The following is a 15,405-nucleotide window of genomic DNA, read 5'->3' as shown; positions in this document are numbered from 1 at the left end:
ACCCACAGCATCCTGAATCCGAAGGAGAGAGATCAGCATCGGCCCAAGGTCATTGTGAACCCAACAACAATTTGCAAGCTGAGAAAGAAAGTGAGCAACTGTCGACGGCAGCAGAGGAAGACGATGCTTTACAGCTTGTACGAGAAATATTTTTCACCTGACTGAATGTGTTTTTAAAAGCGTTTTTAGGAAATTTTAAGTATTTTATACCGCAGCTAAGTTACTTAATTTATGACATGACACCAAATGTAGTTATTAATATTAGTTTTGGGAATAAACATCCAATAATTGACATGGACATCACTGCAGTGGACAAATCTCAAATGTGTCCATCTTTGAACTATAATGTCATTGAATTTGTAGGATGTAAAGCTGTGATCTGATCACTAAGAATGAATTTTCATGCCAGGTCTGAACTGTCATTGTTCATGTACATCCTGAACTGAAAGGTGAAAGTCTAAAACATGTCACATATGACTGTTTAAGTCAAATATAAACCATTAGAAATGCACATTTATAATTATTTGTATTTTATTTGCTTTTCTAACCATTAGCAATGCTAATAAACCAAATTTCTACTATGTTCCCACTAGTTCTTGAGATTATTTTTATGAAGCCAACATGTCAATCTTTCACAGTATTCATTCCCCATAAACCTTTAATATTATTATGTCGTAACAGTAACACCAGTAGCTATTAACTTAAGTGGTGCAACATAGTTGTTATGACTGTAATTAACCGTTATAAACAAAGTTGGAGCCTGACAACATACTTCAGGATTTTTTTTTTTTATAAACACAGTTTATGACATTTAACATTTGCAGGTATAACACTGATAATGGCTTTGATTTTTTTTTTTGTCACATTTTCATTCTTACATTCTTATCCTCTTACAAATGAGTTTGTCCAGACATCTCATTGGTACAGCAGTAAAAATAAACTTGATCTACTAAAGTAAATAATTTCAAGCATAGGTAATAATATACATTAGCAATATGATTTTAACACAGACAACACAAATAAAATAAACTTAACCTTGTGAACCTGTGGAATCTGGTGCAGCTTGAATCCATTTATTTCCAGTCAGAAGTCAGCTTCTGTCCTAAAACCCTTGTAAGTACAGTTGTGACAATCAACTGTACCTCCACACCAACACACAAATAAAACCAAAGTGTCAAGTAGGAGTGAAAATATGCCACAAACATAATGATGCCTCCCAGAGTGAGCAGGGCTGATGCTGCCTGGCAGACCATGCCGCACTGGAGTGTTGTTCTGTCTTTGGCGTAAGCAGCTAACAGCATGCAGAGCACGGCAAAGGCCACAAGCACGATTGGAACATAAAAAAAAAGAACGAGTATCGTTTCAATACCGTTACATTTTCTGACCAGAGTAATCTGACCATTGCCTTTGACTACAAATTAGTTCACCATGTTGATTGCTTTTCACAAAAGATTTGATTGAAGACACCAGGAAAGTGCAGCAGCAAGACTTGAAAGAGGATGACCAGGAGCAGCACAGAAATCCCAATAGAGTTTAATCCTGGACTCCTTATTGAAAGACCAGCCATGTGGAACGGCTCTGCACTCTGGATCTGTAAACCTAATATAAATATTGACAAAAAAATCAAATGAAAGTAGGCACTTAAAACAATAAGGAAGAATATTATCACCTTCCTAAAATAATTGACTAAGTCATTTTTTGCCAATGTAATTTTTTTCAAGGTGGTGATTTATTTATTTTGTCACAGTTTCTTTCTTCAAAAAAGAGGTGGCAAGTTGCAGTAGTTAACCAGGACACCACTGCAGTTCATAAAATGCCAAATGGGCGAGCCTGAAATGGTAAACTAAATTTGAAAATCAAGATACATTGCACTTGTAAATAGAAAGAAAAGAGTGTAATAATTAATAAGACTATTTTCTTACGTCATTGTGTATGGAGCTAAAATGTGAGGTTTGCACAGTGCCTTGTGTGAGACTTATTTTCCTTAAACTTTTTATTGTCATGTTGTATGCTTTGATGTATTTTAATGGAAATGTAAATGATGTGTCAACCCAAAGTGGTGTATTTTCATGACACGAAAAGAAATTGGTTCGTGGCTTTCAAAATTTCAAAATTTTGGTCTTCATATGGATTTATCATCTGCAAATCTAAAACCTCTAAATAAAATCCAGTCCACATAACTTCCTTCAAATGTCACCTATAAGTAAATTTATCACCTCACGTCCTCTGAAGACCTCAAAGGTTGGAAATGGCACTCTGGTCTGGGGAGGCAAAAATTATTTTTTTTAGTCTACACACATCAGAAATCCACATAGCAACGAACCGCTCTGAAAATGCTGGTTGCTGCTTTATAAAGTTGAGATACAAAGTCTAGACCTAAATTCTATTTAGAATTTATTCAAAGACATGGAAATCACTTCATTCAATACGACTTTAGCTATTTTGGGAAGAATAATAAACAAAGAGGTGCAAAGTTGGCAGAAATATACCACAAAACTCAGGTTTAACTGCAGTTCCACAGTTTAGCTGAGCTCCTCGATTTTGATGGGTGTGTTTGACAGATAAAATTATTTCATGGTTATGCCGCAGGAATAAGAACTATAAAATAATTAAATACACGTTTAATTAACTATCTGAATCGGTTTGCATGTTCATGACTTGACACGTTAAGCAAACTGTCAATTAAATAATTTATTTAAACATTAAATTCAACATTTATTCATGGTACATCGATGTATTTACTTAATGAACCTCCATATTATAGTAGAGTATTATTTCCAAGTAAGTCCATAATTTCTGCACCATGGCTGTTCCTCAAATATGGCTTATGAAAGTGATAGTTCTCTCATAAGACACAAGTCATATGTAGATCAGCTGATCATGTTTACTTCATAACACAATCGCCCTTACTTCATAAGACAATCACTTTAAAATGTTGTACGTTAATATGCGTTAAAGATAGTTTGTGTTTACTTTAAATCGCTTGGCAGTGATATACAGATTCTGATTCAACGTCTAAATTTGTTCTTTTCATGGACAAAATAAAAATGACTGTTAAATCAAAAACTGGCCAATTTCCTGAAATAAAATAAAACTGTTGTTGATCTGTAGGCATAATCAAATGTTTAGCAGAATTGTCTTGCTGTAGTGTGTGTTGTTTTTCTTACTTTCACCGGAAAAGGGTTCACGCCGAAGTCAGTCAAGCAAAGCTTCAGCTTCAGAGGCTTGAGGTTTGAGCGCGCACGCTTTCGCCGCGAACGCGCACGGCTCGGGTTCTGCCCAGCTGGTGCGCGCTCCCAACAGGCACTCCGGCGCACGGACTTCTGCTGAGAGCTGAGTGATCATCTGCACTTTGATCAGCTTTAATTTAACTGCAACATCAAGGAGTTTGTTAAAGGTTAGTGGAGAATCGTTATGTGGTATGTAAATGAACCAGCACGTTCAAATTAGGCAGTTTTATAACAACTATGATTTTATTTAATTTTTTCCCCCATCAAAACGGGAGGCGGGGTCGCCTGAAAAATTCCGTTCTCCGTTCTACTTTGTTAAACAAAAATATTAGATTTTTTTTTAGTTATCAGTGTCTTAAATAGCCAAATTAAAGAGTTTGGGGAACATGAGGTTGATCGTTCAAATGGGGAAAATGCAGTTCAAAGTATTTTGGAAAAGTTTAACCAGAAGGAATTTGCCAATTGTGCCTCAAATGTACTCATGCGGTTGTGAATTCATATTGTGAGTACTTTCAGATAATATATTAAGCTTTGTTTACTAACAATGACTATATTCAAGCAAGTAAAAAGAAACAAGTAAAACTTCTCTAGTTAACTAATTCCTGATCACTTTATCATCCATGTTTCTATTAGATTATTTTTAAGTCTTTCCTTAATCATCAACTGATAACCTCAGTAAAAGCTGCCTATCAGAAAGTTTTTATTTCCATTATAATAACTATTTCGAACAATTTCACTCTTATTTTTGACAAATTGCACAGGTTCATCATGGGAAACAAGTTCAGCAGAAGGCGAGAAGCCCCCTGTCAGCAGTGCTGCTGCTGCAGCAGCCAGCGAACAGAAGCCTGCTGTGGAGTCATCGACACCTAAACCAACAGCAGACTCTGCGATAAAACAGGAGGCTGTTAGGACAGAGACCCTAGATGTGTTGGTAGAAGAACCACCAAAAGATGAATGTGCACCAGAGGGGAAAGAGGAAGAAAGTCCTGTTACCTTGGCCCCAACAGAAGATGCAGAAACTTTTGACCCAAAGGAAACTCCAGCTCCAGTGCAGTTTGAAGCTGTGGTCTCAGACACCAATCCTCTGGAACCAGAATCGTTTGCACCAGCAAAACCTGAAGCTACAGAGGAAGCTGAAGCTGCTATCACTCCAAACAGAGAGGATGTTCCAGAACCTGACTCTGCTTTGCAGTCAGAGGCAGACACTGACCTGGTCTCTGAGCCGACGAGAATCAGAGACGAGGATGTAGTGCAGCACAAAGACCAAGAGTCTGTAGCTGATCCAGTTCTTTCTTCGCCACCATTGATTGATTTTGGTGTCCCTGATGTGATTTCCTCACCAACCACCATCCCTCTGGATCCAGATGAGTCACTGAATATGTCAGGAAGTGAGCACAGTGCCACAGCAGAGCCAGAAAAACTCACTTCAGGCTTTCTGGAGAAGTCGACAGGGGTGGAGGCTGAAGAGAGTCTGAAGACGCTGGGGAGTGACATCAACGTGGAAAATGTTAGCGAACTCCTGAAAAACTCAGAGCTGAACGAAAATGACCTTCTCAGTGAGATCATTCCAAGAGAAGTCAAGATCCCTGATGACACTTCAATCACAGACATGAGCACATCCATGGAGTTAATGTGAATCCATCAAAGGCATCCTTGAAACAAGCAAAAGGAGATTTTATTCTGTGAAACCATATTCTAAATGGGTATAAAAACACCTTGACTTTCCACCCCAATTGCTCTTAAGACAAATGCCAAATATATCTTTTTAACTGAACCAAAAGAGCTATGCAACACGTTGGACTTCAATTTTTTCTGCTCTTAATAAATTTAAGTAGCCAGTAGATTTGGCTTTGGGGTGTAAATAGGCTCAAACAGCACAAAACAGAAGTACATAATGCAAGACAACAGAGGCCTTCCTCTATGCAAACTCACTAAGCAAATATTCAAACCTATCTCCTGCGCATTAAGGAATTAGTGAGAACAGCTTTAAAACAACCTATTGAGAACCACTGTGTATGAAAGATAAAGTTAATTCCTTTTAAGAATATAGGTGTGTCCTTTAGCCTGGTCATCATAAACCAGCTAACGATGTCTTACCCAAACGACAGATTACAGGACTAGCAAACCAAAAATGACCAGTTTAAAAATTGCAGCACATACCAGGGAAGAACTACCAAGTAACTATTTATGCATTAAAGAAGTAGTGTTTACACTTCCACATATTAGTCTGAATGGAATGATTGTAATTTTTATTCAATAGTGGCTTGCTTGTGAAAATAAAAGTGGTATATATCTTCTGTGGTCCTGCTGCCCATTTATTTAACAACACATACTGATTTTTGAGCAAATCAACTGGTTAATTACTTTTCTTAGTTTCTTAAATGACAGAGATCATCTTGCCACACACTAGTGCATGCATGCGACGCAGGCCAGACATGCTATTCAAATTATAGCTTCTGTATTTCATTTCATGTTAGAGAACTAATGCTTTTCCAGCATCTCGTGGGAGAGAAAACGCAAGAAGGGGGAGAGCCTGGGCCACATTCTTTCCAGAGGAAGGAGGGTTTCGGGGGTCTGGGTCAAAAGTCTTCAGTCTAACTGCATTTCAGTCCATGAGAAATCTGCTCTTCAGATGTCTCTCCCACCACATTCCCCCGGCCTTCATCGCTATCCCAAGATCTTGTACAAGCATTTTCAAGAAGCAAGTATTAGAATTCCAAAACTAAAACTGAAACTTTATAATAGAAAACAAGGAATAAGAAGTTTTAGCCTTCACTTTTTTCTTTAACCACAAAGACTGTACAGTCACATACTGATGAGAGTGCAAGGGCTTTCAAGTCACAAAGTTAATGAGTATCATAGAGATTGTCAAAAGTACCACAAATGGGTACTTTGACAACCTCTGCCATGAGACAGGGAAAATGTAAATCTCAGTTGTGACAACATACTGATGAGTCCCCACAGAGTGGGAGAGGCATACTTTAGACAGTCATCTCAGTCCAGCTCGGCTTTCCTGAAGGATACAGTTTGCAGACTGAGCAGCTTCTTGATGCACATACAAAATAGATAAGCAGCACGATTCGCACTATTTGTGATTCCTGTCATTACCAGAGGCTTTCGTCTCAATAAACAAAAGTGCTCCACTACGGTCCCCTCTCCTCTTGTTGATTTCCTGTCTCTACGGACTATGATGGCCAAAGCAAGAACATAAAGAAAACAGAACCTGGCATTTGCTTCTGTGAGACCGTGTACAAAGGAACTATTAGATCATTTCTAAAGGGTTGCATCAGAAATAGGAGAAAAATAGTTTCACTTTGCAATGTTCCTGTTCCTTCTCCAAAAAAGGATTTTACACACAGTTATTGCTTAAGTTATTAGAATTTCCAGACATGAAAAGCTTTGAGCTGGCATCAATTATTTATGAATTTCCTGGATAAAAAGTTAAAGATTAAGAAGTCACACAGATTTTAGAGGCAAGAGGTTGAGGGTACTGTAGGAAACAGAACTTTTTATTGCAACAATGTACAGAGTGTAAACTCACTCAAAGGTTGTAAATCTAACTGCCTCATCTAAGAGATCCTCACAAATACCTCAAACAGGTTTAAGATTTGTGCTTAAGTAACATTTTAAAAATAGCAAATATCTAGCATATAGAAGTAAGCTGAAAAAACACATAAATACCAATAAATAACTTTACAAAGTAGCAGAACATACACTTTCAAAGATAAGCAATATTTATAGAACATATTCTTGTGAAGATTTTCTTGAGGCTCTTGCAGTAATAAAACTGAAATAAATCCTAATACAATATATTACAGTACTATAAAGAATATATTACTATATAAATTGTTGTAAAATAAGTAAACTTTTAAAAAGCAACAGAATGAATATATCAATTAAATCAACTAATCTTTACAGGAACATTCTGACTGGGCAAGGCCTGCGGTTCGCAGGAGTAAGATTACACAGAATAATACCACTCTATAGTTTCAAGGTAAAATAAGAAGATATGATCAAGATTTTATGCAATCTAAACATCATTTTATGACTTTTGTTTTCTCATCAGCCTCCTGTATTTTTTGGCCAGATCAACATTGGTGCGTCCAGGTTGGAAAGTATGTGACCACAAGATGGAGTTCCAGGAGTAGCCGTATTTCCTTACTCCAGAGAGCAAATGATGGACCTCCTCACTGGCTGAAGTCCTGTCTTTTTCTTCTCTGCCGGTATTTTAAGAAAAACAGGAGGAACAGTTAAAGCAACAATAAGAAATTAACTGAAAGGCAAATGAATAAAAATTGTACAACATCATTCATACAAAAAGTAATTTAAAGTTGTTTACAGTCAAACAGAGTTTAAGAAACCTGAAATTGAGCACAGAATGTAGCCTTGTGGAACACCACTTGTAAACAGTTATTTTTATTCATCTGCAGATGGAAGAAAGTAATTCTGGTCTGCCAAAATAGATATGAACTGGTTTCGCATAATACTGCACACTGCGAGCAACTTTTCCATTCTGTCAAAGGAGCCTGAGAATTATGAGCCAATCTACAAACATGGACATTTAGCATGATCTAATGTTTCATCCCACAATCCTACCAACAAGTAACTGTAATTTGTCTTTTCATAAGGCATCTGGTAGAGAACACACACTGAGAACAGCATGATTGATAGGTTTTTACCCAGTTTAATTCAAGTTTAAGACACATAAAGGTCAAGAAAATATGTAAAATATTTTGAGTTGATTCCTGTTTTTACTCTGGATAAACAGTTTAGTATTGTTAGGGCAATATGTTCAGACAGAGAAAGCCCATAAACCCTTTTTCTAAAAAGCTCTTACAGAAGAAGAGTGGTCTGTGCTTATCTTTGACTGATCCTTAATAGCATAATGCTCACTGCTATTTCTTCCTCTTCTCTCTGTGTTTGAAACATGAAAAAGTTTAAGTTTAAATACAGGTACATGTTTTGCCACACATTCTGCTTACAGGCTCCATGCATAAGGCTTTGTGCATAGAGACCCATCAGAGTGACAGAGCATTATAACTAAAACAGCTGCTCTAGAAACAAAAATCTATTTTTTGATGTCGGGGGGGGAAAAAAGAAAAAAATGAGAAGCCAAACTAGATGGAAAACGTAATGGGGAGTTTAGAATGCAGAAAAATGTCAGCGTATGCTGAAAAAGTGGACTGTGCTACTTTCAGAGTGTGCTGGAAAATACATTTGGCTTAGAGCATTAAAGAAATAATAAAACCCAACAGTGCACAAACACATGGCCTAAAAACAATGCCTCAGACGAGAATAAAGGGACAGAAAGTTAAAAGATAAACAATGAATAAAGCCTTTTGACAGTACAGACACATCATATCCTAATAGTTAAAGTATTTTCCATTGGCCTAAAACATTACAGGATATCATTATAGTGTAGTAGTAATTTTATAGCACAGACACTGTGGAACAGCTTAGCACAGCGCTCAACCAGCTCTGCCCTGAACAGTGAGAATGCTGGCGACAGCTCAACATTCCTTCTGCTCTCTGGTTCGTCTGCTGCCAAGAATACACTGCAGAGGACAGCTCCCAACACCGTCTCTCAATCACAACATTCACACACAAAGTGCGAAAATGTAAATACCAGAACCGGATGTTTGATAGTTGGCTTCACGTGGATGTGGCCTTTTTAGGGGAGTCAGGCTTGGACCTTAGAGGAAGGATGGAGTCATAGTTGGTGAATATGGCAAAATGTCATGAGTGTATCAACATTAAAAAATATACTAATAACACATACCAATCCCTTTCTTAGAGGGAAATGCGCCTTTTCTGGTTGTTTTGTACAGGGGAGTCAAAGTGACACCTATGAAAAAAAATGAAATACAAGATTAAAGAAGTTTCATACATTAGATTTATTCTTTCCATCCAACAATAAAAGACAACTGCTTCGAAGCATAATGAAATCATCTGAGATAATCACTGAGCAAATTACTTTATGTGCTTATGTCTGAAGACCTTTTTTTTTTGCCTTTTCTTACCATTATATTTCCTCCAAGAGTGTTGCTGCAGAGAAGCAACACTTTTATCAGTCCCAGCTGTCAGGAATGAAATAGTTTACAAAATTAGCACATTGTGATGTCTAATTTATGATTCAGAAGATTCAAGGCATAGTCAGAAAGTAAATCAGAAGAAACAAAAACAGGGAAAAAAGGCAAAGGCGAACAAGTTTTATTACTTTCAACATATTAATGTGCTTGATGGATGTTTTCTGAGGGACTAAAATTTGCTGTATGGAAAAAAGACACCTTCAACAAATAGTTAACAGAGGCCTTTTGCAAGAAAGTTTACACTGTAAAGCCTCTTACCACACATGTTTTCACAGCTTCTGTGTAACTTTGTTGTTGAAACCCTGGCAGAGTTGGTGTCAGAATGCTCAGCAGTGACGCTCTTTTGTTCTTGCCTGACCCCAAAGATAAAGTGATGCATTCTGAATCGCTCCATTGCCTCCTGCAGAACTCTGTGCATGTCGCAGCTGTTCACACAGGAGCTCTGAACCGATGCAAAAGAGCGGCTTGTCACTTCTTCAAAAGTTAACACACAACCTAAAAATGACAGTTATATCAAAAATTGATTATCTGTGTACAACAATGTAACGGTGAAACAATTAGGTTGCAATGATACACAGAGGATTTCTTCTAGTGAATCCAGACAAAATAAAAAAGACAACAAATTAAAGAAATGATATTTTTCCCCACCTGCACACCGACCATTAGAGACAGAGTGTTCTTCTGGTGGAATCCTTCCGATTCTCGTTTAAGTTACTGCCCTGTGACTCTAAAACAAAACAAATACTTAAAATCTTGATAGAAGCTGCATCCAACAATAACTGACAATAAAGTATTTAGAAGTTATTGCATGACTCTGTCTCTCACCATAACAGCACCTAATCTCTTTTGGTTTTGTCAACCACACTGACAAGGAACTAAGCAAAAATAAAAAGGAAAAGGATGTTATTAAGGAACTTTTTTTCCCCATATGATTTGTAACTTTTGTAGACTCCACTGACTTGTTTTTCATATGTGACTCACTGCCTCCCTCTGATGACCATATGTCAGAAGACATCCCGATTCGTCCTCCACTTTTCACAGAACGCATCATATTTCCTCCACTCCTTTTGGTTTCTTCTCCTTGACGAATCAAGCTAGAAGTGACTTTCTTTACTTCAGCCATGCTATTGACAAGTTGGAGGCTGCTGTTGATGCCACTGCTCTTGTATATTGGCCTCAGTATGCTGGTAGATTTATTGGCTTCCTGTTTCTGGGCTGGTAGACATACAGGTGGGGGCTTAGATGGCTGAAGTTCAGCTGAATTTGGACAAAGAATGTCTTCTTGCTCCTCTCCAATCTCCTAAAAGAAAAACAAGTAAGTATTAGTCACTATGGACCATAATTTTACAACTACATTGCGTGTGTGTGTATACAACTAACCTTTAGCTGTGTTTTCTCTAACACTTCAATCCTGCGCATAATTTCTCTGGCTGAATTCTTAAACTCTTCTATGTTTAAAGGAGGTTCCTCATATTCAGCTTGCTTTTCCACCAGACCCTGCACTCCCAAGCTCAACACTTTGCCAACAGACAAAATACGTCATTTTAAAACCTTGGTACTATTAATTCAAATATAACTTTTAGTAGTTACACATTTTAGAGAGAAATAAATACATTTAATGTGAATCATGTGAAATAGTAACACTGGTAACACATTAAATATTGCCAAGACCACAGTGAACCTACAAAGAATCTAAAGGAATCTTATTCCAATTAGGCATATTATTATGACCACTTTTGATAATAGTATAATTGGACCTTCTTTTGTGTCAAAAAAACATTAGCAGCAGATACTTGAAGTTGAGAGGTGTGGCATTCATACCTTCTCAAGTAAGCAATGCACACACCCACACGCCCCCAAACGCACACACCCGCACACACAACAAGAGGTCTAACAATGTTTTTACAACATATTAGTAAAAGTATTAAAAAAAAAAGTCTGTTCTGACAGCAGCAAAAAATCTCTTATACAATGACTAACAAAACTAAATCATAAAGAACCCAAATATTCTTTTATTAGGTGGAATAAAATATTAAATAAATTACACTTACTGGTCTTTTTGCAAGTATGTAGTATGAAAGTTGCTGCTTTCCTAACCTCCTCACTTGAGTCTTCTGTGAGAAAAGTTATCATAATCGGCAAGCCTCCACAATCCACCAGCTGAGACTGGTGCTCTTCTGCAAATATTAAATAGACACAAAGCTTGTAAAAACATGCCAATTGAGAGGATTTCAACCAAATGACAGAAGTATAGAGAGCAAATTCTCAACTCAAACATACGTAGATCATTACTGTGCAGTCTCACCTGAGGCTTCGGTGCACTCCCCAATGGTGAGTAGAACTGAGAGCCTGTCATCAGGATCTAAGTGTGAGCTGGTCAGCAGAAAGAAAAGGTGGTAGACAAGACCATACTGCGCCAAACCTGTGGCCAGATTGGCTAAAATGAAAACAAAAAGTAGACTGGAATGAAAACAGCATAAGAGAAGTTTTGTTGAAATGAAACTGTCAAACGTAATCTTAACGTTATTAAAAACAGGACTTACAGTTATCGGTGATGCAAGCTGACAAGGTCTTGACTATAACAACTGATAGCTGACGAGACAGCAAGCTGGTATCTGCAGCAGACACAACACGAAGCAGTGCCAGAGTAAGAGTTTCCAAACCTCCACAGGCAGCAAAACTCTCCTGTACGTAAGCTGTAATAGGTGAAAAATTATGGATATTACAAAGTATTAAATGGCATTAGGAATTGTCAAACAGTGTTTGAAGCAGAAATCATTGCTGTTTTGTTTCCTCACAATTGTTGGAAACTGTCATGGCGATAAAGGAGCATATGGGCTGAAATGTTTCAGTAGAGGGCACAGAAGTCTGCTGAAGCCATGTTTTCACAAGGGGAAAGGCTGCAACACAAATGCGCTGACCTTCCTCTGCAAACAAAACAAAGGCATGGTGGAATACAGCTGATCTTGTGTCTCAGTGGAGGGTTTGAAGGATTTTACCGGCAGGGCAAAGGAATCGGTATTAAAGTTTAACTGTATAGTGGACATAAAAAGTCTGCATCCCAATGTTAATATACCAAATTATTGAGAAGTACAAAAAAATTAACCGTAACAGCTGATTGCCAAACATTTTCAACCTTTAGTGTGACGCATGCATATACCGTATTATTAGCCTAAAAAAGAAACAAATCTGCTGGGGCCAAACTATGACAAATATAAAAACTGTAGAAAACTGGTTGCATAACTCCCCAAACCCTTAAATCAATTATTTGTTTAGCGTCCAATTGATTCTTCTGCTATAAATTATTGTAAATCTGATGTAACTGAGGAAAAACTTCACCTGCTCAAGTTGTATTTTCTTGACATTTGTTCAATCATTCTGTAGCTAAACCATAGTTTCCACAGTGATTACAGGGATAAAACATTTTCTCATTGCACAAACGTATCGGTCAGGAGAAGGTTATACATAGAAGACAACCAGTACTTGCTAGAAATTCCTGGATTTCTTTCAGTGTTGTAGTGTGGTCTCCCTGTAACCTCCAATTTGTATTTTGATCAAATTTGAGAAAATATCTAGTTTTGATAATCTGTGTTGCATATTTTCTTAAATTACTTATAATAGTCTTCACAGAACCAAAGTATATTTCACTATGACTGAAAGCAGGTTTGCACCTATGAAGTATCCTTCAGCAGATCCATCCACACTTGTGCTGCCAGGTTATTGCACCATTTCATGTTTTGATCACTATCAGATTTATTTGATTTCAGTAAAAATATATACAGTACAGACCAAAAGTTTGGACACACTTTCTCATTGAATTCAATGAGAAGGTGTGTCCAAACTTTTGGTCTGAACTGAGTACAGACCAAAAGTTTGGACACACAGTTGTGTCCAAACTTTTGGTCTGTACTGTACATCATAGAAGTGAAAATGTTTTTAAAACAGTTTCATCACTACATGGAACAAAGACAGATGATATTACCATTCTGGGGATTGTTGACGGAGCCACACAGAGCACTAGACACAGATGTCCAGAGTTGGTAGGTTTGGCTGACAGTTCTCAGATTATCTTTTGCTGAGAAGGGGAAAGTGCTCCTACAAAAAAAAAAAAAAAAAAAAAAAAAAGGTCAGATGAGCGTATTCTACAAAACAAAAATGTATACACATCAATGGTACAACACAGTACCTGAAAAGGTCCATCAGAATTTCCAGGCAGCCTGTGGTTTGTGCTAAAGTTTGCCCCAATTCTGCAAAACCACAAAGGCAAATACTTGTCAAACAAATCAAGTTAAAACTTGCCAGAAATTTTTTTTTGTCACATAAAGCAATAATCCTGTTGTTTATTTGTTTTACTTATTTTTTCAATTAAAGAGGCATAATCTTACTGTTGTGTGCAACCAGAACAAACAGCAAATAGACGGACACCCTCTTCTTATTCAGTGAGCTGTCTTTTTGCAAGTGTCCAGCAATGTCGGTGAATATGTCCTTTCTGCACAGTGAATTCTTGCAATACACTACCAAACAAAACATATATATGACATTGTCATCGATTTCATTTTATATGAAATTACAGTACACACAAAACCAGGACAACTTAATTTAGCCTATAATCTGGCACAGACATTCGTCTATTTTAATTTTAGACATCTTTATGACATAATAAATTATAAAATACATGTATTTACATTTTAAAAATGTTTCTGTACCCTGCAAGAATATGCGGATGGATGGATGTGAAAATCAATAACTCTGAGACACGGGTACCCACCATTAGCCTCAGCTAGTGTGCCGAGGGTAAAGAGAGCAGTCTCTTTAACATCTGAATGAACATTACTGGATTTGGACAGATTATACAAAAATGCCACACCACCTAGTTCTCTCAGCAGATCCACATTATCCTCTGCAAGAAAAAAAAAAACATGGGGTAAAACAGACAGTGGATAAATGCAACTTCTTGTCACACATATAATTAGAGGTGGTATTATAATATTAGATTGTGAAGAAGTGTAATATGTTGACAAGCTGCTGAAGCAGAAATTGTAGCGTTGTTTATGAGGTACATTCTGTGCTGTTCTAGAATGTACCTCATCAAAATGAATTTTGTTTTAGTAATTCAATTCAAAAATATTTTTGCCTCCATGCCTTATATTTTTAAACAGTCGAAAAGCTCCGGTTTCATTGTTACCTCTCTTTTCACAGATGGAGTGGATGGTAAGAAGTGCTTGCTTCTGTGAATCTGGACATTTCATCTGAAACTTCACACACTCAAGCAGCAAACTAAGATCCGTCTTTGTTGCTGAAATTAAAGGAATAAAATAAAGTCAGTAAAGTAAATCCATATTATAATTGAATTAAAATATGTTCAAAATCCCACAGTGATTATTTAGTATTTGCATCACTTACTGTTACGGTTGTTCCTGCAAATGCCTGCCCTGTCCATTTCACTCTTCTTCAGAGAAATTTCTTATACCTGGTTTTCTAAGTATTATGATTTCGTAGGGTATTACCAACCCCTGGGCTGAAAGAAAAACGTTTACACCAACATGCTACATTTGGGATTAGCGTTAGCTTGACAACGGTCACGTTATTTATAAAGTTAAACTAAAACATTAACTACAGACAAAAAAAATTCTTACAGTAAAAGCGCACTGTTTCTCAATGTGATCGCATCTAACACTGCAACTACTTTCTAGTTGTTACTTCACAAACTGTGAAGAACATTTTTGCTAATACGTTTTAGCGCGAGCTGTCAACTGCTCCTTTAGAGGCTCGTGAACCTAACGCTGCGTTACCGTGGAAACCCCGAAGGAACACCCACCCCACTACTCTTGCAGTTGGTTTGCGCGACAAAACCTGGAAATTATGCCTAAACCGGACATTGTATATCCATTCACTACAAACAAATAAGTGTTTGTAGTGAACACTTATTTGTTTATTCAAACAAATAAATAATGACAATTATTGGAGAACACATAAAAGTGGATGTAACTAGGATGTGAGGCGCTTCCAACAGTTTTCTGATCATCTGAATTGGTGATCGTCAGATCCTTACGTCACACGTTGCTGGACGTCCCCCCCTTGTCATA

General features: G+C 37.2%; 1 protein-coding gene and 1 long non-coding RNA gene across 2 annotated transcripts; both read right to left on the bottom strand.

Annotated features, from left to right (window-relative positions):
* Positions 1–772: 772 nt before the first annotated feature.
* Positions 773–3,396, bottom strand: LOC116708250 (uncharacterized). The gene is made up of 3 exons (XR_004336633.1): positions 3,168–3,396; positions 2,217–2,261; positions 773–1,599 (listed from the first exon to the last, which is right to left on the bottom strand). It is a non-coding gene; the product is annotated as an uncharacterized LOC116708250 (long non-coding RNA).
* A 3,315-nt stretch (positions 3,397–6,711) lies between these two features.
* On the bottom strand, positions 6,712–15,380 carry terb1 (telomere repeat binding bouquet formation protein 1). The gene is given in 22 exon segments (XM_032547829.1): positions 6,712–7,419; positions 7,421–7,447; positions 8,068–8,144; positions 8,857–8,922; positions 9,010–9,075; positions 9,251–9,307; positions 9,578–9,814; positions 9,968–10,010; positions 10,012–10,046; positions 10,145–10,194; positions 10,279–10,619; positions 10,700–10,836; positions 11,371–11,496; positions 11,625–11,756; positions 11,863–12,015; positions 12,118–12,246; positions 13,302–13,414; positions 13,506–13,566; positions 13,705–13,833; positions 14,088–14,219; positions 14,505–14,615; positions 14,723–15,380. Coding segments are annotated over 22 exon segments (2,406 nt in total). The 5' UTR covers positions 14,760–15,380; the 3' UTR covers positions 6,712–7,272.
* Positions 15,381–15,405: the final 25 nt, after the last annotated feature.

The sequence above is a fragment of the Xiphophorus hellerii genome, chromosome 2 (genome assembly GCF_003331165.1).
Source record: "Xiphophorus hellerii strain 12219 chromosome 2, Xiphophorus_hellerii-4.1, whole genome shotgun sequence".
NCBI lineage: Eukaryota > Metazoa > Chordata > Actinopteri > Cyprinodontiformes > Poeciliidae > Xiphophorus > Xiphophorus hellerii.
Note: the sequence above shows the minus strand (reverse complement) of the source record. Positions and strands in the feature narration are given on the sequence as shown.